This window comes from Saccopteryx leptura, chromosome 9 (genome assembly GCF_036850995.1).
Source record: "Saccopteryx leptura isolate mSacLep1 chromosome 9, mSacLep1_pri_phased_curated, whole genome shotgun sequence".
NCBI lineage: Eukaryota > Metazoa > Chordata > Mammalia > Chiroptera > Emballonuridae > Saccopteryx > Saccopteryx leptura.
Genome location: NC_089511.1, coordinates 90,808,924 through 90,827,414, shown reverse-complemented (window position 1 = coordinate 90,827,414; position 18,491 = coordinate 90,808,924). Strand labels below are relative to the sequence as shown.

Sequence of the window (18,491 nt, the reverse complement as noted above, 5' to 3'; positions counted from 1 at the left end):
AGACGTGCCACCCTAAAATGTGCCAGCTAGACCTAAGGATTGTTTTGATAAAAGAAATTTGAAAAAAGGTTCAAGTAGGGAACCTCGGACTTCCCTTTTCTTCCTGAACGCAGGCAACAAAACCCCTATGAGAGATGCTTCCCTGTGTCAGGAGGAGAAGAACATTCTTTTTGGGGTTTTTTTGTTTGTTTTGTTTTGTTTTTTAGCGAGAGAGACAGAGTCAGAGAGAGGGACAGATAGAGACAGACAGACAGGAAGGGAGAGAGATGAGAAGCATCAACTCTTTGTTGCAGCTCCTTAGTTGTTCATTGATTATTTTCTCATATGTGCCTTGACCAGGGGAGCTCCAGCTGAGTCAATGACCCCTTGCTCAAGCCAGCAACCTTGGGCTCAAGCCAGTGACTTTGAAGTCATGTCTGTGATTCTATGCTCAAGCCAGTGACCATGCGCTCAAACTGGTGAGCCCGCACTCAAGCCAGATGAGCCTGTGCTCAAACTGGTGACCTCGGGGTTTTGAACCTATGTACAAAAAGAACATTCTTATCACCAGAAATGAGGAGTCAAGGTTGAGAGAAATCTGTACAAACAAACCTTATTAAACTAACCCTCATCTTTAGTTCCTTATTCACAATTTCTACTCTTGGTTCAACCCGGTACATAAACACGGAAGCTTAACTGCTTTCAAGTTACTCATTTTCCTGTGCGGGAGACCATGTCCATGTCAAAATAAAATTTGTATGTGCTCATCCTGTCTTTCAGTGTTCCATCAAACCAATTCTCAGGCTGCCCAGGAGGGTAGAGGGGGGCTCTGCTGTTTCTACAATATATGCTTCCCAGGAGATTCCATGACTATATAAGCATATTTTAGACACAGTCTCTTTCTTACACAAACAGCACATTCCTATACTTACTGTTCTTCAGCTAGTTGTGGTCCCTCCAAGCCCCACCTATAACAGCCATCTTGGAGACCCTGCGAAGTCATTTCTTATAGATTTGTCTCACACTCATTGATAGGTGCAGACGATCCATTGCCTGCTTCAGATGGACTACAAGCTATGGGAGCAATCCCCTCTTAATTCGAGTGATTTTCAAATGTTTGACATTACCAATGACTGCAGTGACCATCCTGCACACAGATCACTTTGAACACACGAGGAAACCTTTAGGTAAAATCCTAGAAGCAGAACTTCAGGCCTAGGGTGTGGACATTCTAAATTCGGATGACAACTGCCAGGTTGCCTTCCTGCATGTGGCACCAAATTCCCCCCAACCAGCCCTGGTAGGGGGCTGCACCAGGCCACTCAACATTTTCTCTGGTTCACACGTGTGTGAGATTTTGAACAGCAGCACCAGCCCTGCCCTACTTTCCCGGGCCAGGTGCCACCTTCCCCCAACCTCTGTGGCCCCACGGCAGGGCTGGAGCACACCCCCACGCTCTCCTGTGCTTTCCTTTGGAACAACTAAGTCATAACGAGAACTAACCGAACCACAAGGAAAAGAATGGCTGGTGAGAGCTGGGTTAATAGCTTAGAAATTGATTCTGCTAGGAAAAAAATGGCATTTTGAAAACTGAAAAATGAACCCGAGTAAACTATTAACTGTTCTTCCATTTAAATTAGCCCTAGGAGGGCTCCATCCCCTTTACTCATGACTGAGAAATCTCTCAGGTCACACATCTATCGATCATTTTGGAGAGTGGAACTTCTGCTTTATAAGTCAAATTTCTGTAAGAGTGGCTAGGTTAGAATTATAACTCCTGCCTGGGTAAATAACCAAGTTGTGCCCACACCTGACCCTGTATATAAGGAACAGGTTGTCTCAAAACCCAGAAATGCCAGAGCTGAAATTAGAGGGACAGCAACTGACGGGATGTTCCAGGGGTGCCCACGGCGGCAGGCCCCTCTGGAGTCCAGCCTGGGGTGCACGTCTGCAAAAGGTGGTGGTCAGTAGGAGGTGCTTGGAGTTCTTTCCAGTGTTCCTCTTCTGCGATGTAGTGCAGTACCCTGACCTCACAGATAGGAGAGCTGAGGTGGAGCTGTTCTGTGAGGCACCCAGACAGAGGGAATGTGTAGATCCTCTTATATTTGTGCAACATCTACTGTGAACAATGCTTCAGCCTGCCCACACGGACCACACGTGCCGTTTTGTGTATTTCCTGCTTGCCCAGGCCTTGCTAACAGTATGTTCCGTTACCCTGGTATGTGTTCATTTTTCGGAGAAGCACAGATTGCTGAGGAAAAGTCAGGTACCCAAAAGGAGAGAAACTATCTACCTGTGAAGTCTGGCAGCTACTGTTTGTTTCCATCCACCTTTATCACTTTTAGATGAAGCATCAGTCATGCTAGTAATCAAAGAAAAATACATTAAAACAATAGATTTTTTTTTCCTATACCAATTTGGCAGATTGGAGGAGAAATGCAATATGTATCCACATATGTATTCTTTCATCAGCTTGCTTCTGCAGGCGGAGACAAAGAGCAGGAAAGGCCCCTGGCTGCCAGAGCACCCCACTTTCACAAGCAAGCCCGAGGGTAGGCCCCCCTGGCCGGTTTCCTGGGAGAGGCTGGGTGGGGAAGCGGGGAAACCGCACCCGGCCCCAGGGCGCGCATCTGAAGTCCTAGAGCCTGCTCAAAGTGTTGTGTCTAGTGTGAGCTGTGTTTACTAAGGATCTGATGTTGGTGACCAACTGACACTGAGGCATGCCCTGACTGGGGCAGCTCTGAACATTGTAAAAGCTGGACTTCAGGATCACAGGCATTCCATCCAAAATTTGGTGTGTATAAGAATCACCTGGAAGAGATCCAAGGGACCCCAGAGGAAAAGAGAACAGAGGGAAGGGACTGATAGGATGGGATAAAGCTGAGGGAAGGGGGGAGGGTGCTATGGGGAGGGGGCAAGGGTGATGTTAAGGGGAATACGGGGGCGGGGGATGCATTCGGGGCAACACTAGAATCTATGTAAACACAATAAATTAAAATCAATAAAAAATAAAAAAGAACCACCTGGACACTTGCTGGGGTTCATATTCCCAGGCTGCATCCCCAGAGCTTGCCAGTCGGCAGATGTAATTTTAACAAGCAGCCAGATGATTGGGGTATAGGTTCCCTGGAGATGGTACCTTGAGAAACTGGCCCATGAACACCAAGGAGGCTATGAAAGATAAGGTCTTCCTTACCTCATAACTCATGCATGTGCTCATGCATTCATTTAGCAGCTATGTATTGAACTGGACGTTTACTCTGTGCCCCCACAGTGGTAGGCACAAGGGGGGGTCATGCCTCCACAGTGCTCATGGCCTCACAGGAGAAACGGGAGAGTACAGACTCTGAGTACAGAGTCCCAGCACAGCAAGGCAGGGAAGCTGCAGGCATTCTGGTGACCCAGAGCAGGGTGAGAGAAGGGAGGGAGGTGACATTAGGGAAGGGGTTCCCATGGAGGGGACCCCAAGGCGCAGTAGGAAGTTAAGAAGGTAAAAATGGGAGAGGGCACTCCAAAGCGTAAAGTCTAGAACCAGCTGAATGTGTCTGGAGGTTTTGAGTACCTCTGTATAATTTGAGTATGAAATCTGGTGTGTGCGTGCGTGTGTGCGTGTGTGTGTATGTGTGTACGTAAGAGTGAGGGAGGCAAGTCCAGGTAGGGGCAAGGCCAGCTCAGGAGTGGTTTTGGGCACAAAACATGCCAAAGAGAGTCTCAGAAGGTGTACACTAGGGATGGCATGGGCAGCTCTACGTTTTGGAAAGTCAGTCATGGCAGCTCCCCCAGGTGGGAGGTTACATATGGGAAGGCTACATCCTTCTTCACCTCCTGTAAATGTCCTCTGCGAAAAGCAAGCATCTGGGAAGAGCTGACACACCCCGCTGTCCAGAGAACACACTGTCCCTCTGAGCGAATTCCTTCCCATTGAAGTCAAACTAGCATTTCACACTGAGTGTGCATAGAAAATAAATGTCCAGTGTTTCATGGAATTAAACAGAACAGCAAGAGCAAAAACAGTGCTCACTTGAGTTCTACTCTGGGCTGGGTCTGAAGCCCTTTGTTCCAAAGTGGAGCCTCAGAGGAAACAAGGACCGTCCCCATCAGCTTGGTGACGGCCTCGGGCTCGCAATTAACATGCATTAAATAACCCACTCTTTAAGTCAAATGGATCAGTTGGTAGAGAAGTGTGTTTGCAGTTCTGGGAATCATTAATCAATGACGCAAAAGTGGCACAAAATAATTACTGTCCGAGGTATTGCTGGAGGCGAGCAGAGCGCGATGCGTGCAAGGAGCAGTCAGGAGGCTGCCATCCCGCACCTGCAGGCCTGCCTGCTCCCCAGAGGCCCGTGGCGCAAACAGGCCTTCCAGAGCCTGGAGGGAGGTTTTGCTCTTAGATCGCCTGTGTCCAGCAAGGGCTACAGAAGCAGTGCTCCTGCAATGGCAGGAGGGGGAGGGGCCAGGGACTCCTTACTGTGTTGTTTGCCCACCTTGATGATGGCTGTGTGATGGCAGGCACTCCCAGATTTATCGAACATGGGCACACATCCACCGTGTGGATGAAAGCACCCTTTTGTGGTTGCACTTTCCTTTAGTGAAAGCACAGGGCCTGCGGGTTTTATGAAGACATCTGAATTAGGGGGATTCCCAGCTCGTATCCAATACTTGCTCCCAAGTCTTAACACAAGCAGAAAGGATCAGCCCAGGAAATCTGGAAAACACCTCCCTACACACACACACCTGATGTGGACAAACTTTCCATATCTTTGTTTGAACATATTTATCATAGTTCAATGGTCAGGGCATTAATCCTTCCTCCCTCCACTTCTAGATCCTCTCCCTGACCATACATAGGGTGGGCAGGATAAAGGCCACGTGCAGGTAAACAGACTGGCATACTCTTGGCATGCTATGTCCCAGACAGAGACACCATGCAGAGGCTTGCCTGCCTGGGCCACTGTTAACCAGAAATGTGATACAGGAAGCACTTTGGGGTTAGGAGCCAATAGCCCCAAGCCCAACATGGGAAGGCTGCTGAAGGACAGGGTGGTGGAGAGTTGATGTAACCTTCCCAACACAGTGGGTTGGCAGAGAGTAAAGAGTAAAACATTACTTGAATTTAGAGTAAGACAGACCTGAGATGAAACCCAGCAATTCCAGTTAGTATTCCCCTCCCGCCCTAAGGTCCTGTTTTTTCCATCTCTAAAATGGACATGCTGGAGCCCTTGTCAAGGGCCACAGTGAGACTAGACAACGTGCTGTGTGCAGAGCACACGGTGCAAAGGGCCCTGGTGTCCTGCTCTTGGCATTCTTGCCAAAGATGGTGACAAACAGAGCAGAAAGATGCTCGGAGTCTGTCTGTGTGCTTTCCCTGAGCCAAGCTGCTCCCCCTGGTGGTGGAGGTCGTGGTGGTACAGGTGCCCTGGCAGCCAGCCTTTGCCAAGCCATGTCCCACCTGCTCCCAGAGAGGCTCCCACCCCCGTAATGCAGGCGCACCCAGCACAGGCCGCCCCTGAGCAGGGTCCACAGGCACCTGAGAGCAGAGCCAGGCCACAGCTGCTGGCTCCTGCTCTGCAAGCCCCACCCTGCCCCTCTGCACACCCAGCTGGCTCCCTGCACATGACTCCCTGACATCGCTGCACCCTCCAGCTGAGCAGACCTTTCCAGAGCACAGATGTCATGAAAGAGAGAGACAAGGATTAATCCAAGCCTGGCTCTGCCTTCAAAGAAATGACAGGTAAACTCAGAAATTGTTATAGAGCCATGGATGAGAGAGACACAGGTGGCGGAATGGGCAAGGTGCTGAGAGGCCCAGTGCACTGTGGATGGGCACACCAGGACAGGCTCACCAGGCAGGAAGCCACAGCTGCAGGAGAGCGGTGAGTAGGCGGGCCCAGGGCTGTAAGGATCCGGCCAGCGGAGGCGTATGGCCTGGTCACAAAGGTCCCATCTACCCAGCCGCCAGCATGGCTGCTCCACAGAGAGCTCTCTGGTCTAGACCTGATCCCTCTCTCCTGGCCCAAGGATATCCTTGAGCTCTATGGCTTACCTCCCCATGCTTCTCCTGACCCCCTGCTTTAAATTCAGGGGCCTCTTCAGTGTCACCACCCATCCATCTGGGCTCCATGCACAGCAATGACCCTCTTTTCAACAAAATGTTGCATTTTTCAGAGGGCACAGAATGGCTAGGGGTCCCATCCCACAGGCCAGGTCTCTAACGGGCTCTGCTCTGAGCGGCCTCACCACCCACTGCCCCAGGACAACAGACCCATTAGGTGCTCAAGCCTCCTGCTCTGCCTGAGCATGCACGACAGCATACCCCTAAGCACTGTGATTCTTTGCCTTGATCTCTTATCAAAATGATGAAAAGAACCAATATGGAAACAATAAATAACTCAACATTTCCTTATCCTGTCAGGCTGGGACTTCAGATCTGTGTAATACACATTCTTCATGACAAGGTTTCTCACTGTATACATGTTGGGCAGAATAATTACCTCTTGGTAGAGGGTTGGGCTGTTCTGAGCATTGTAGGATGTTTGGTAGATCCCTGGCCTCTGCCCATTAGATGCCAGTAACACCCCTGACCCCAAGTCACAACAACCAAAAATGTATCCAGACACCAGTGAATGTCCCCCAGGGGGAAAGTTGTCCCCTGTTGAGAATCACTGTTGTATATAATCTTTTATGAGCATAAGACAAAGAAAAATTTTTATAGCAAGAAAGCATTGATCTCAGCTATATTTTTTATTTTCTTAAGCATTTACTAAATATCCATTTACGTATATGAACATATTAATTAATATATGACAAATCCAAACTGTTATTTGCTGTTAGCCCTCAGCAGCTATGGATACTACAAATACATATATATTTTAATGTCCATTTTTTAAAATTCCACACAGTAGACATACATTATTTCCATAATCAAAATAAAATGAACATGCCCTGGCTGGTTGGCTCAGCAGTAGAACGTCAGCCTGGCGTGTAGATGCTACAGGTTCAATTCCCAGTCAGGGCACACAGAGAAGCACCCATCTGCTTCTCCACCCCTTCCACTCTCCATCCCTCATCTCTCTTTCTCTCTCTTCTCCTCCTGCAGCCATGGCACAATTGATTTGAGCATATCGGCCCTGGGCACTGAGGATGGCTCTGTGGAGCCTATACCTCAGGTGCTAAAAATAGCTCAGTTGTGAACATGCCCCAGATGGGCAGAGAATCAGCCCCAGACAGAGGTTGCCGAGTAGATCCTGGTTGGGGTGCATGTGAGAGTTTATCTCTCTATCTCCCCTTCTCTTACTTGGAAAAGAAGAAAAAAGTAAATAAAATGAACATGAATTTAATAACCCTTCCTTCATCAGTGGTTACTGAATTGGTTCCCTAGGCATGCATGTGGTGAGGCACCCAGGGTTCGCTCTGTGAAGGTGCATCAGTGCAGTAGAGACACAGACAGGTGGTATAGTGAAGGTTAGCCTGTGAGCCAAGAGCATGGGTAGGAGGTGATACAGAAGGCACTGGAGAGAGTAATGAGGGAAAGACCACTTTTACAGGTCTCAGAGCAAGCGGCGGTCAGCATCAGCAACCTATGTGCCCAACAATAGACTAGTAGGTAAAAAAAAGTGGTGGTACATCTATACAATGGAATATCACTTGGCCATGAAAAAAGAAAACCTCACCATTTTGATAGCATGGACGGACCTACAGGTTCTTATACAAAGTAAAATAAACTTGTCAGAGAAAGACAAGTACCATATGATTGCACTCATAGTGAAATCTAAAGAACAAAATAAGTGAACAGACAAAATAGAAACAGACTCATAGATACCAAGAATAGTCTGATGGTTTTCAGAGGGTTGTTGAAGGGTATGGGAGGCTGGGTGAAAAGGTGACAGGATTAAGGAGTATGAATTGGTAGTTATAAAATAGTCACAGGGATGCAAACTATAGCGAAGGGAATATAGATCAATAATAGTCTAATAATGTATATGGTGCCAACTGAGTACTAGAAATATTGAGGGGAATGCTTTGTAAAGTACATGACTGTCTGACAGGTATACTGTACACCTGAAACTTATATAAAATATTGAATGCAAACTATAATTGAAAATTAAAATTTAAAAAGAAGATCCACTTCAGAGAGGCCGCTGCTGGGAGTCTAGTGGGATGGGTGCTGCACATAGATGGAGCAGCAGGAGCAAAAGCAAGAGGAGGACCTGCAAATGTGCTCTGTGCCTGAAAGCTTTGGGTTAAGCAGGTATAAGGACTGTTATCCTGAGCAACAGCCATCCTTTTTACCAACACACTTTCAGCCAGCTCTTCCATTTAACCCTTGGGAGGAGCAAATCCTAGCTTCACACCCTCTGGAAGTCTCTGCAAGGAACCAGCCCCTGGAAAGGACATGTGTTGGTGCCTGCAGCTTGCTTGTGTTCATCACGGGCTCCCTGAGCTTGTCTTCAGCTCCTAGAAGTTCAAGCTGCTCACTGCAGCCCTGCATTCAGATCCACTGCCACCCACTCTGAGACCCAGCTAGTGCTCAGCCCTCGTGCGTCCACCTCTGCCTGGACCCTGCACGGCTCGCTGCCACTCTGGGCTCGGTGTTGCTGGGGCAGCTCCCTCATGTACACCCTGTACAGAGCAGTTGATGGTAAGACCTTGAGGCCCAGCCACGTTTGGAAAGGGGAGACTGGCTTTGGTGAGCCGCCTCACACAGGCCTTGCTCTGAGCTGCTCTGTTTATCCCATTTAAGCCTTATGGGACTCTTGTGACATGATTGATATAAACTTCATACTAAAAATAAGAAAAACTGGGGCTCCCAAAGGTACCAATTTGGGATTTGTTAATTTGGGATTTGAACTCAGCTCTCTTCTATTGTAAGACATGTGCTTCACATTTTCCCTTTCTTAGACTTGGGGAAGAGGGCCCCATGTTGAACTTACACTTTAGGGAGTCCCCTCTGGCCCTCTTCCAGTCATACCAAGGGGACAAACCAGCTCCAGGCAGCACAGGCTGCTGGCTTCCCTGTTCACTGCCCCAGCCTGCCTCCTCGCCCACGTGCGCTCTAAGTCCAAGTTTACCCTCTGAGGGCTGACGTTGCAGGAAGTGTGCTTACCCCGAGGCCTGGTGGTGAGTGATGTGGGGACAGCTTGAGCGTATGGGTCAGGGTGTCCAACCACATCTCCCAGGCCCCCTCAAGATGTGGGGTGCACCCCCCAGGGTGGTCAGGCTACAGGCAGAGGATGAGGTGCTGAACTAAAAGGTCGAGAATTCTACATTTAAAACTGAACTCCAGGTATTATAAAGTTTGAGCATATTTCACATGTCACTTAACAGTGTATTAGCTTGATTTATGCCTTTAACACATTTTGATGCGGGGCGTGCAGTCCCATGGGCACGCCTGCCCTGGGTGCACAGACGCAGGAGCACGTGCATCGGTTTTCATAGTGACAGGAGCTTCCTTCCACGTGGGAGAGAGAGCTTAGTGCTCTCACGTCTGATCACCTTGAAGGAACAGTCATTATAGGATGTATTACCTTTTCCTGATCAAGAAGCTCTTGTAAAATAACTTGTCTTTCCCGACACAGTTCCAAAAAGTCTTCAGAGTGCTGGCTCTCGTGTAAGGCAGGGAAGAAGGTCAGCTGGGTGCAGTCAACGGCCACCTCACCCCTCACACTCTCTGCCTCCCTTGGTGTCAGCTCGTCTGCAAGGGCAGGAAGGGACACAGTTTTGGCATGAGCCCCTGGCCTCCCAAAGGAAGGGGTGCTGTCTGGGTGGAGCCGCTGAGAGGAAGCACAAGGTCTCAGGAGCGGCATGAGTGGTGTGCCTCTCACTGAAAGTGGACACCACACCTCTGACCCTGTGGTGTGGCCAATATGCCCTCGGGGGATTCCCTCAGACAGGGGAGCCCAGGCCTGGCTGCTCTGCATGAGTTCGCTTTATCTGAATTTCACTTTGTTCATTCTTTAAAAAGAATTAATACAGGTACAGCACCTCCCTTTTGTGCACACCTACACAACCACCTAGTCCATACATATTTATATAGATAAATATATGTGTTATCTTTTTATTATAGAAAAAACCTTGGAAAACCATGAAATTGTGAGACATAAAGCAAATATCACCCATGTACCTAAAGACTGTTAATAATAGCAGACCCCATTTAGTAAGTGTAGGAAAATGGCTGAGAGATTAAACTGCAGCCTTGAGACAAGTCTTTGGTGTGGACTTCGGAAAGCCAAGTCCTGCGAGGGCAGAACGCTGCCCGGCAAGCACTACGGGGATTGTTTATAGGAAGCAGCTGAACCCTATAGCCATTTTCCTACATGCTTGGGGGGGCATTGGTCGGTCGTCTTTCTCTGCACCTGAATCCATTGTAGACTAATTTCACCCAGGCGCTGCTAATTTGCTTGATGAGCAAAGAGACAGATAAATACAATGAGGCCCCAGAGAGCGGGGCTCTCAGTCCTAGAGGCTGGGAGACCCCTGTACCCATCTTTTCTCTGTTGTGTCTTGTGCGTGTTTTCTTAAGTCCTGCAGCACCTTTTGTGCACACCCACGGCTGAGCTGGTCTCGGCAAGTAGGCACTTCCTCAGTGCTGGGTACTTTTACCGACATTGTCCTTGAGTCCTACATAGGTTGTAGATTCAACTTGTCCTGAGTTTAGGAGCGGGAAAACTGGGACAGGCTAAGGACATCACTCCGGCCCAGCCGCTGAAACCTGAGGCGGATGTGGGACCGTGTCCCTCTGAGTCTGGAGTCTGAGCTTTTCTACTCTGGGCTGCTTGTCCTTGCTGGTCACAGTCTGGTTTATTTCCCTCTGCTATCTTTTCTGTATGGATATGTGCAAGCACACACATATATGTAATTTTTGACATAAGAATTATATTGCATGTATACAGTTTTTCTTTTCTATTTTTTTCCCACTCAGGATTATATCATGAGCACTTTTTCATTCCATTAAAAGTTTTTTTAAAAAACAGTATTCTACTGAGTGGCTTCTACACACCACCTAGCCCTTCTCTTGCTTTTCGAGGCCAGGTGGTTCCAGTGCCCACACCACCGTGCTCTGCTGTGCGTGGCCGCGCATGTGCATGCCCACGCTTCTCTCCCAAGGATGCCCTCCTGGGACGGGCCTGGGTCCTACTCCTCCCCCCTGTCCTGGGGTCACCTGCCTGGGCAGTCTTACTGCATAGGACTGTGACGTCGAAGGCTGACCAGCCACTTCCTTTATCTCTGCCTGCGGCTCTCACTTCTGGGTGAGTGCAAATGTGTGCCACTCACAGCAGCTGCCAGCACAGGCCCCTCTGTAGGGAGAACGCTGTGTAGTTACAGGCACTCAGGATGGCGTGGTGGAGAACCATGGGCCTTTCCTTTCCACTCAGCTGAGCTCCCTGGGGGCCCAGGGACGCAGCAGCCCAGGACTGCAGTCCAGTGCAATCCCAGGGACGCAGCAGCCCAGGACTGCAGTCCAGTGCAATCCCAGGGACGCAGCAGCCCAGGACTGCAGTCCAGTGCAATCCCAGGGACGCAGCAGCCCAGGACTGCAGTCCAGTGCAATCCCAGGGACGCAGCAGCCCAGGACTGCAGTCCAGTGCAATTGGCACCCTCTTGCCCTCTGCACTCCCTGTAGCCGCCCTCTGAGAGAGAGAAGGCAGGGTCTCGTTCTGAGCTGAGACCTGTAGGTCTCACGGTGGAGAGGAGAGAAGCAAATGGATATTTCAGTGTTATCCTAAGTCCTGTACCACCGTGGGACCCCTCTTCCAAATCAGCCTGGGCCCAGAGCCTGGGACCAGAGCCCAGGAGCCTCACTTCTGGGCAACACCCCAGACTGGCTAGGCAGCACCTGAGCAGAAAACCCAGTCCTAGGGCACTGAAGGAGACATGGTAATCAACACCAAGAGATTGTCATTTGGTTAAAAATGTGACAATAGATGCAGCCTAGGATGCAGTGAAAGTCAGACAGGGAGTGCCTGAAGCAAAAGGCAGAGTCTGATGAAAACACACAGAACCTGAAATATAGTGCGTGTGTCTGTGTGTGTGACAATGCTTTCTTGCCAAAATGACCTCTGAAGATGAAGCCTGAACTTTCAGCTAATCAACTCAATCAAATTCCTCCATGAACATTATACAAACAAAGAGGAAGCGGAAACATAAAACATAATTCAAAGTACTTTTTTTTTTTCAGTTTGGGAAATACCAAACTGACCTGTGGTTTTACTTGCTGCCCTTTCAGTTACCTGTGGCCAAACGCAGCCCAAAAATATTAAGTGAAAAATTCCAGAAATAAACAATTTGTAAGGTTTACATTGTGCGCCGCTCTGAGCAGCACACTGGAAGCCCCAGCCATCTCACTCCATCCCACCCAGGAAGTGAATTCTCCCTCTGCCCAGCATCTCCAAGCTGCCTGTGGTCCCCACTGGTCACTCAGCAACGCCTCAGTTACCAGGTCGACTGTCTCTGTATCATAGTGCCTGTGCTCATCTCACTTCATAATATGGCTCCCAAGTGTGAGGTCAGTGATGCTGGCAATTTGGATGTGCCAAAAAGAGGTCATCAAGTGCTTCCTTTAAGTGGAAAGGAAGAACATCACCTATGGTTTTGCAACGTATTCCCCACGGACAAGGGGACCACTGTAATAATGACTATTTCATCTGTCATTTTTATAATCAGTGAGTTCAGTGTGAGAAGCATTAAATATCTATTCTATCAATTTTTTTTAGCTCTAAAAGATTCCATTATTTTCCTGCTGTATGTTTTGGGTCACATAGTAAACATGATTTCATACTATGTTGGGGCACTTGTAAGGTTTCTTTGACAAAGTATATTGACAAGATAGTTTCCCTGAAAAAATTTTACTATTGCAAAGTTAACAGAAAATTCTCCCCCAAGGGAGTGCTGTGGTCTGGAATATGTTTCTTTTCGTTCTGGGGAGCACAGTAATGAAGAAAGTCTTAGCGTTGCCTCCCTAGACCTGCAACGCTTTCTTCCTCCAAAATATTAATTTCATATCTTTAATAAGATAGTAAACAAAGCTAAGAATTGGTTTAAGTTTTAAACTAAAGAAATTGATAAATACCTTTGTTTTCAGCATTTGTTTGAGAAATACCACCGTTTGTGTCTTGGCTTTCCTGAAATAAAACCAGAGAAAAGAGAAATAAATTCTGGGTACTACCAACATGCACCCCCTGCTCTTTCCACAGATTCACACACTCATATACATGCATGTGACCCTTTCAAATAAATCATATACTCAAGACTTAGACAAAAGGAGAGAAAACACTAAATCCTCAAGGACCACAATAAAATGTAAGTATTAATGTTCCTGAGTCAAAGGGGAGAAAACCCACAATCTTCCATTAAGTAGAATTACAGTAATTACCAAAAATGATGCCAAAGAGGAGTTAGATTGCATCCTGGACCTGCAGTGTGGCCCACCATGGAGGGCTTGGGGCCAGAGGCCCAGCTTCAGGGCCCATGGAGGGCTCGGGGCCAGAGGCCCAGCTTCAGGGCCCATGGAGGGCTCGGGGCCAGAGGCCCAGCTTCAGGGCCCATGGAGGGCTCGGGGCCAGAGGCCCAGCTTCAGGGCCCATGGAGGGCTCGGGGCCAGAGGCCCAGCTTCAGGGCCCATGGAGGGCTCGGGGCCAGAGGCCCAGCTTCAGGGCCCATGGAGGGCTCGGGGCCAGAGGCCCAGCTTCAGGGCCCACCTTCGGCTCAGTCACCAGCACAACGGCCATGCTACTTACTCTTCCTGTCTCCACTTCCTAAGAAATATATGGAGGAAAAATACCACATGCCACCATATGTTTATTGGCAATATGTTGAAATTTCAAGTGTCTACTGAATAAACAAAGTGTAGTTTTTTTTATTAGGTTTATAAAGGATTTAATGTGGATAAAAGATTCTCAGACGACAGACTAGAAAATGAACCCAGATTATCTGTCTTGCATTCCAGGGTTTGGAAGGCTGGGTTTTAGGATATCTCAAATCAGGACTGCTCAATGAAGAAACCAAAAAAAAAAAAAAAATTCACAGAATTTTTCTATAGCCACTATCAATCCAACTGGTGCTCTACCCTTTAAAAGATGAAAGTATAAGTTTGATGACAGAGTCCAGGCTTTATTACAACACCCCCCCCCGAGTTCCGCCCAGGCTCCGTGGCTCAGGAACTCAGCACAGCTCCAGGGTCATTTGGACTAAGTGGGTCACTGGCTTAGTGTGAAAAAATAGCTGAGGTTGAGCTATTTCCATTGTAAAACCTGTTATGGGATTTGCTTGTACAATAATGCCCATAATAGTGATGGCTGTGCCAGCTCTATGACAAATAATGTGTGCACGTTGACAAGGATTGTCAGGTGGCTCTTGGTGAATGCTGGCATTTGGATTATTTTACTGGACTTCCATGGATGTCAGTGTGGTCTGGGTCAGTGTTTTAGTGATGAACGCTTTTGTAGTCATTTCCTCGCTCATTGAGTCATTCACATAGGCTATAGTTATAGTATTCTCTGGGAGGATCAGTGAATCATTTCTTCTATTAAACAGCATCAATAATAATTGAGAGCAGCCTGACCAGGTGGTGGCACAGTAGATAGAGCATTGACCTGGGATGCTGAGGACCCAGGCTCAAAACCCCGAGGTCTCCAGCTTGGGCACAGAGTTGCCAGCTTGAGCATGGGATCCTAGACATGACCACATGGTCACTGGCTTGAGCCCAGAGGTTACTGGCTTGAGCCCAAGGTTGTTGGCTTGAGCAAGGGGTCACTCAGTCATCTGGAGCCCCCTGGCCCCCTGGTCAAGGCATGTATGAGAAAGCAATCAAGAAACAACTAAAGTGCTGCAACTATGAGTTGATGCTTCTCATCTCTCTCCATTCTCGTCTGTCTATCCCTGTCTGTCTCGTCATCTCTCTCTCTCTTTCGCAAAAAAAAAAAAAAAAAAAAAAGCAATCCTGCCTTTACCGACTTACATTTTCTCAGCCACCTGCCCATGACAAAGCTCTCCCAAAGCGCACCGGGAAGAACTGCAACAACATGCGGTGGGAAAGCGAAGGAGACCCTGTCCCACACTCTCTGCAGTGAGTATTGTTGTCTGGCTGCAGGAACTCTCACCTGGAGCCTTTCTGCACTCAGGGCCTCCGGCGGAGACAGGCGTCTGATGCATCTCCGCATGCGGGCAGGTCCTTCTCTCCAGTCCAGCTCCCACCAGGAACAGCTTGTGGCTTTGGCTGCCTGGCCCCACAAGCCCAGCTCCCCAAAAAGCTCCTCCTGGATCCTGGCCCAGTCTTTGGCTGCCTTGATCTCGCCACATTTCTGCCTCTGGGAAACAGAAGCACAACCTCACTTCTGAACAGTCTTCTCAGAAGCCTGATCCCAACTCTCTTGGGGTAAAGAGATAGAGTCCCTCATAATTGTTTGAGAAAACTGGCCCCCTTCAGACATCCCCAAGTACCCTCAGCATGTGCAGTGTAGTCTCTGGAGCCAAGACCTGGCCCACGGAAGAAATCAGTTTCTCAGCGTTGAAATTGTTTAATCTTTGAGAGAGGAGGGAAAGCCATCAGCCCTTTGGCATTCAGAGCCATGTGACTTCTGTGTGCTGGACAGAGAGCACAGGTCACGAAGGTCCTGACACTAATCATCAGAGGAGACTGAACAGCTATGTTATAAAATGGATATGGAATATCACCCTACCCTACACTTCCAAATGGACAGGAGATAAACTATAGCCCCCACCCATCAAAAATGATGCTGAGTGTACTTCTTTCAGTCCACCAGACTGGTGGCTCGGTGGGAATTAGCAGACTAGCCAGACACGGGTTGATGTAAGCAAGTCATTCCTGTCACTAGACAGCTAAATTGTTAAATGAGTAGTTTGGCTTAGATCAGGGGTCCCCAAACTTTTTACACAGGGGGCCAGTTCACTGTCCCTCAGACCGTTGGAGGGCCGGACTATAAAAAAAACTATGAACAAATCCCTATGCACACTGCACATATCTTATTTTAAAGTAAAAAAACAAAACAGGAACAAATACAATATTTAAAATAAAGAACAAGTAAATTTAAATCAACAAACTGACCAGTATTTCAATGGGAACTATGGGTTTGCTTTTGGCTAATGAGATGGTCAATGTGCTCCTCTCACTGACCACCAATGAAAGAGGTGCTTCTTCCAGAAGTGCGGCGGGGGCTGGATGAATGACCTAAGGGGGCCGCATGCGGCCCGCGAGCCGTAGTTTGGGGACCCCTGGCTTAGATGATGTCTAGGGGTCATTTTAATTCTAATGTGTTTCTATAATGTTCATAGAAGCTAAAACCTTTGATATTAATGAACATAATCCCATGTATTACCTACGAAATCCTTATAGTTTGTGCCTCGACTACTTGGCTATTACACCTTCTGTTAGGGTATAACTCAAACCTTTTGTAAAATGCATTGACACCCTTAAACCTCTTTTGAATTTCACATTCAAGAAAGCATTTCAGTTCGGTTTGGGCAGTAATATTAACTTTGCCTACAAGGTGACCTTTTTCAATTTTTCAAATAGTTATAACATTTTGCTTCTTGTCTCAGCTTCCCAGTCACCCAATCCTTGAAATCCAAGTGGTGGTGAATGGCTATAGGATGGGCTGGCAGGCATCATGCCCCAGCATTGTCAGTGACGCTCTGTGGAGCCCACACCTAGGAAAACGTGCAGAGAGGCAGATGTACAGGGGTACATCCAGGGCCACTCAGTACAGTCCTAGGGCACCTTTACGTGTATCAGGAGGGGTGTCCCTTCTGACACAGCATACAGCTTTGCAATGTGGCAAGGAGATGGTGCCTTTGTACTAGTTAGAAAATGGTTCCCTGGTCTTTTATGTGAATCCTGCCTCATTCTAGGGTGGGTATGGCCTGGGTAACAGAACATGCATTCCCTCAGACCCACATGTTTCTCATCTGTGTGCTCTGGTGTCTCAAGTACATGAGTAACCCCATACATCTGTGTGTGTTTCTATAAATGAGTGAATACACATTGCTTATTTTCTTAGTTGCTGATCGTGTGGATTCAAATTCCCTTGCACAGCTCATGCAAGTCAGACTGACTCATTGATGATCAGTTATTGACTTAGGCAGTTTAGAAGGTAAACAAAAGGCTTTTCTGGTTCTTTATTTTGGCTTCAAAGTCAATTGCAATCTATTGTGTCAAGAAAGGAACTGGTTTTTTTTGTTGTTGTTTTTGTTGTTTTACCTGTACATGATCTTTGTATAAAGATGCATAGAGCTCTTGTCCTCTTCTTCTGTAGTTTTCAATACAGGACACAAAATCCTAAAAGAACGAGATAAGTCACAGTTCAATGATAGTTTATTTTGGATAAGGATTTCTCTACTCTGATCAATTACCAAAGGAAATAACACTTAAAGGATTTATTATGAAATTGTTAGTTCACATAAATCATAACCTCATGAATAAAGGCTTCACCTGTGCTGATACACTCACAAACACAGACATACGTGTTCGTGGGTTACTTCTGCTCCCTGCTGATATGAGATCAATTTCCCTCCCAAAAATAGCCAGGAAAGCTGGGTTTGAATGATCTGCTTTCAGACAGTGAGAGTTACCAAGAGAGACAAGATATAGAGAAACAAGACATTGGAGAGAAAAAACCCTCCCTAAGATGTTCTCAATGCCTAATATCTGTGCTTTTTTTTTTTTATTTTCCCTTGAGATATTCACAAATTTCAAACAGTGCATGAGGCTGAGAAGCTAAACAGGAAGTGGTAGCTAAGAACAAGGAAGCTTAACAGAGTTTTTGAAAGTCTCAGGTGGTCAAGGAGACAAAACTTGGAGTTCAGGCTCACCAAGCCATCCAGAACATAGGGACAACAGCCCCAAAATAACGCAGCGAAGAAAAATAAGGCCAGCTTTCTACATTGATGTTTCCTTTAAGCCATTACCGATTCATAAGCTCTGTGGGGTCAAAAGGCTGAGAAATTAAGTTCCAGCAGTCGCAGTCTCCAGAAACCCACAGGAGTTGGGCTGTTAGGTGGACTGCTGACGGGCTACACCACAGTGGCTGAAGTGGACTGGGAACAGGCCAGGCCTTCCCGAGCTGAAACCAGCCTCCAATAACTCGTCTGCCATGTGCATTGTGGTGATCATCCCTACGGCTAACATACTCCAGAAGACAATGGAAGTTCTCTTTGGATAAGGACCACATCATGAGCTTCTAATAGAGAATTTTCATACAAAAGGTTCAGCAGTCAAGCAGAAATTACTAGTTGTGTCCATAAAAATGACCAACAGAAAAGTAAACAATAAAAATATACACACATGTATCCAGGTAGTAGAGTTATCAGATGTGAACCTTAAAATAATACAAGTAATTAGTCCAAAATGCAATAGGGAGAATTTTGAAAGAAATATTGAATCTATGAAAAAATAATCAAATAAAAATTATAAATCTATAAAGTGAATTAAATGAAATAAGAAACTTTATGGGTGAGTGTAAAGGAACAGAGGATGAAAGACCTTGAATAAATATTCTTGC

At 47.3% G+C, this 18,491-nt stretch overlaps 1 protein-coding gene across 1 annotated transcript in view; it reads right to left on the bottom strand.

Annotated features, from left to right (window-relative positions):
* The window catches only part of WDFY4 (WDFY family member 4), a 340,582-nt gene that overhangs the window by 125,013 nt on the left and 197,078 nt on the right, over window positions 1-18,491 (bottom strand). Inside the window, 4 exon segments of the mRNA XM_066348526.1 lie at window positions 9,504-9,670; window positions 13,046-13,097; window positions 15,075-15,281; window positions 17,192-17,269. Coding sequence (XP_066204623.1) covers window positions 9,504-9,670; window positions 13,046-13,097; window positions 15,075-15,281; window positions 17,192-17,269 — 504 coding nt within the window.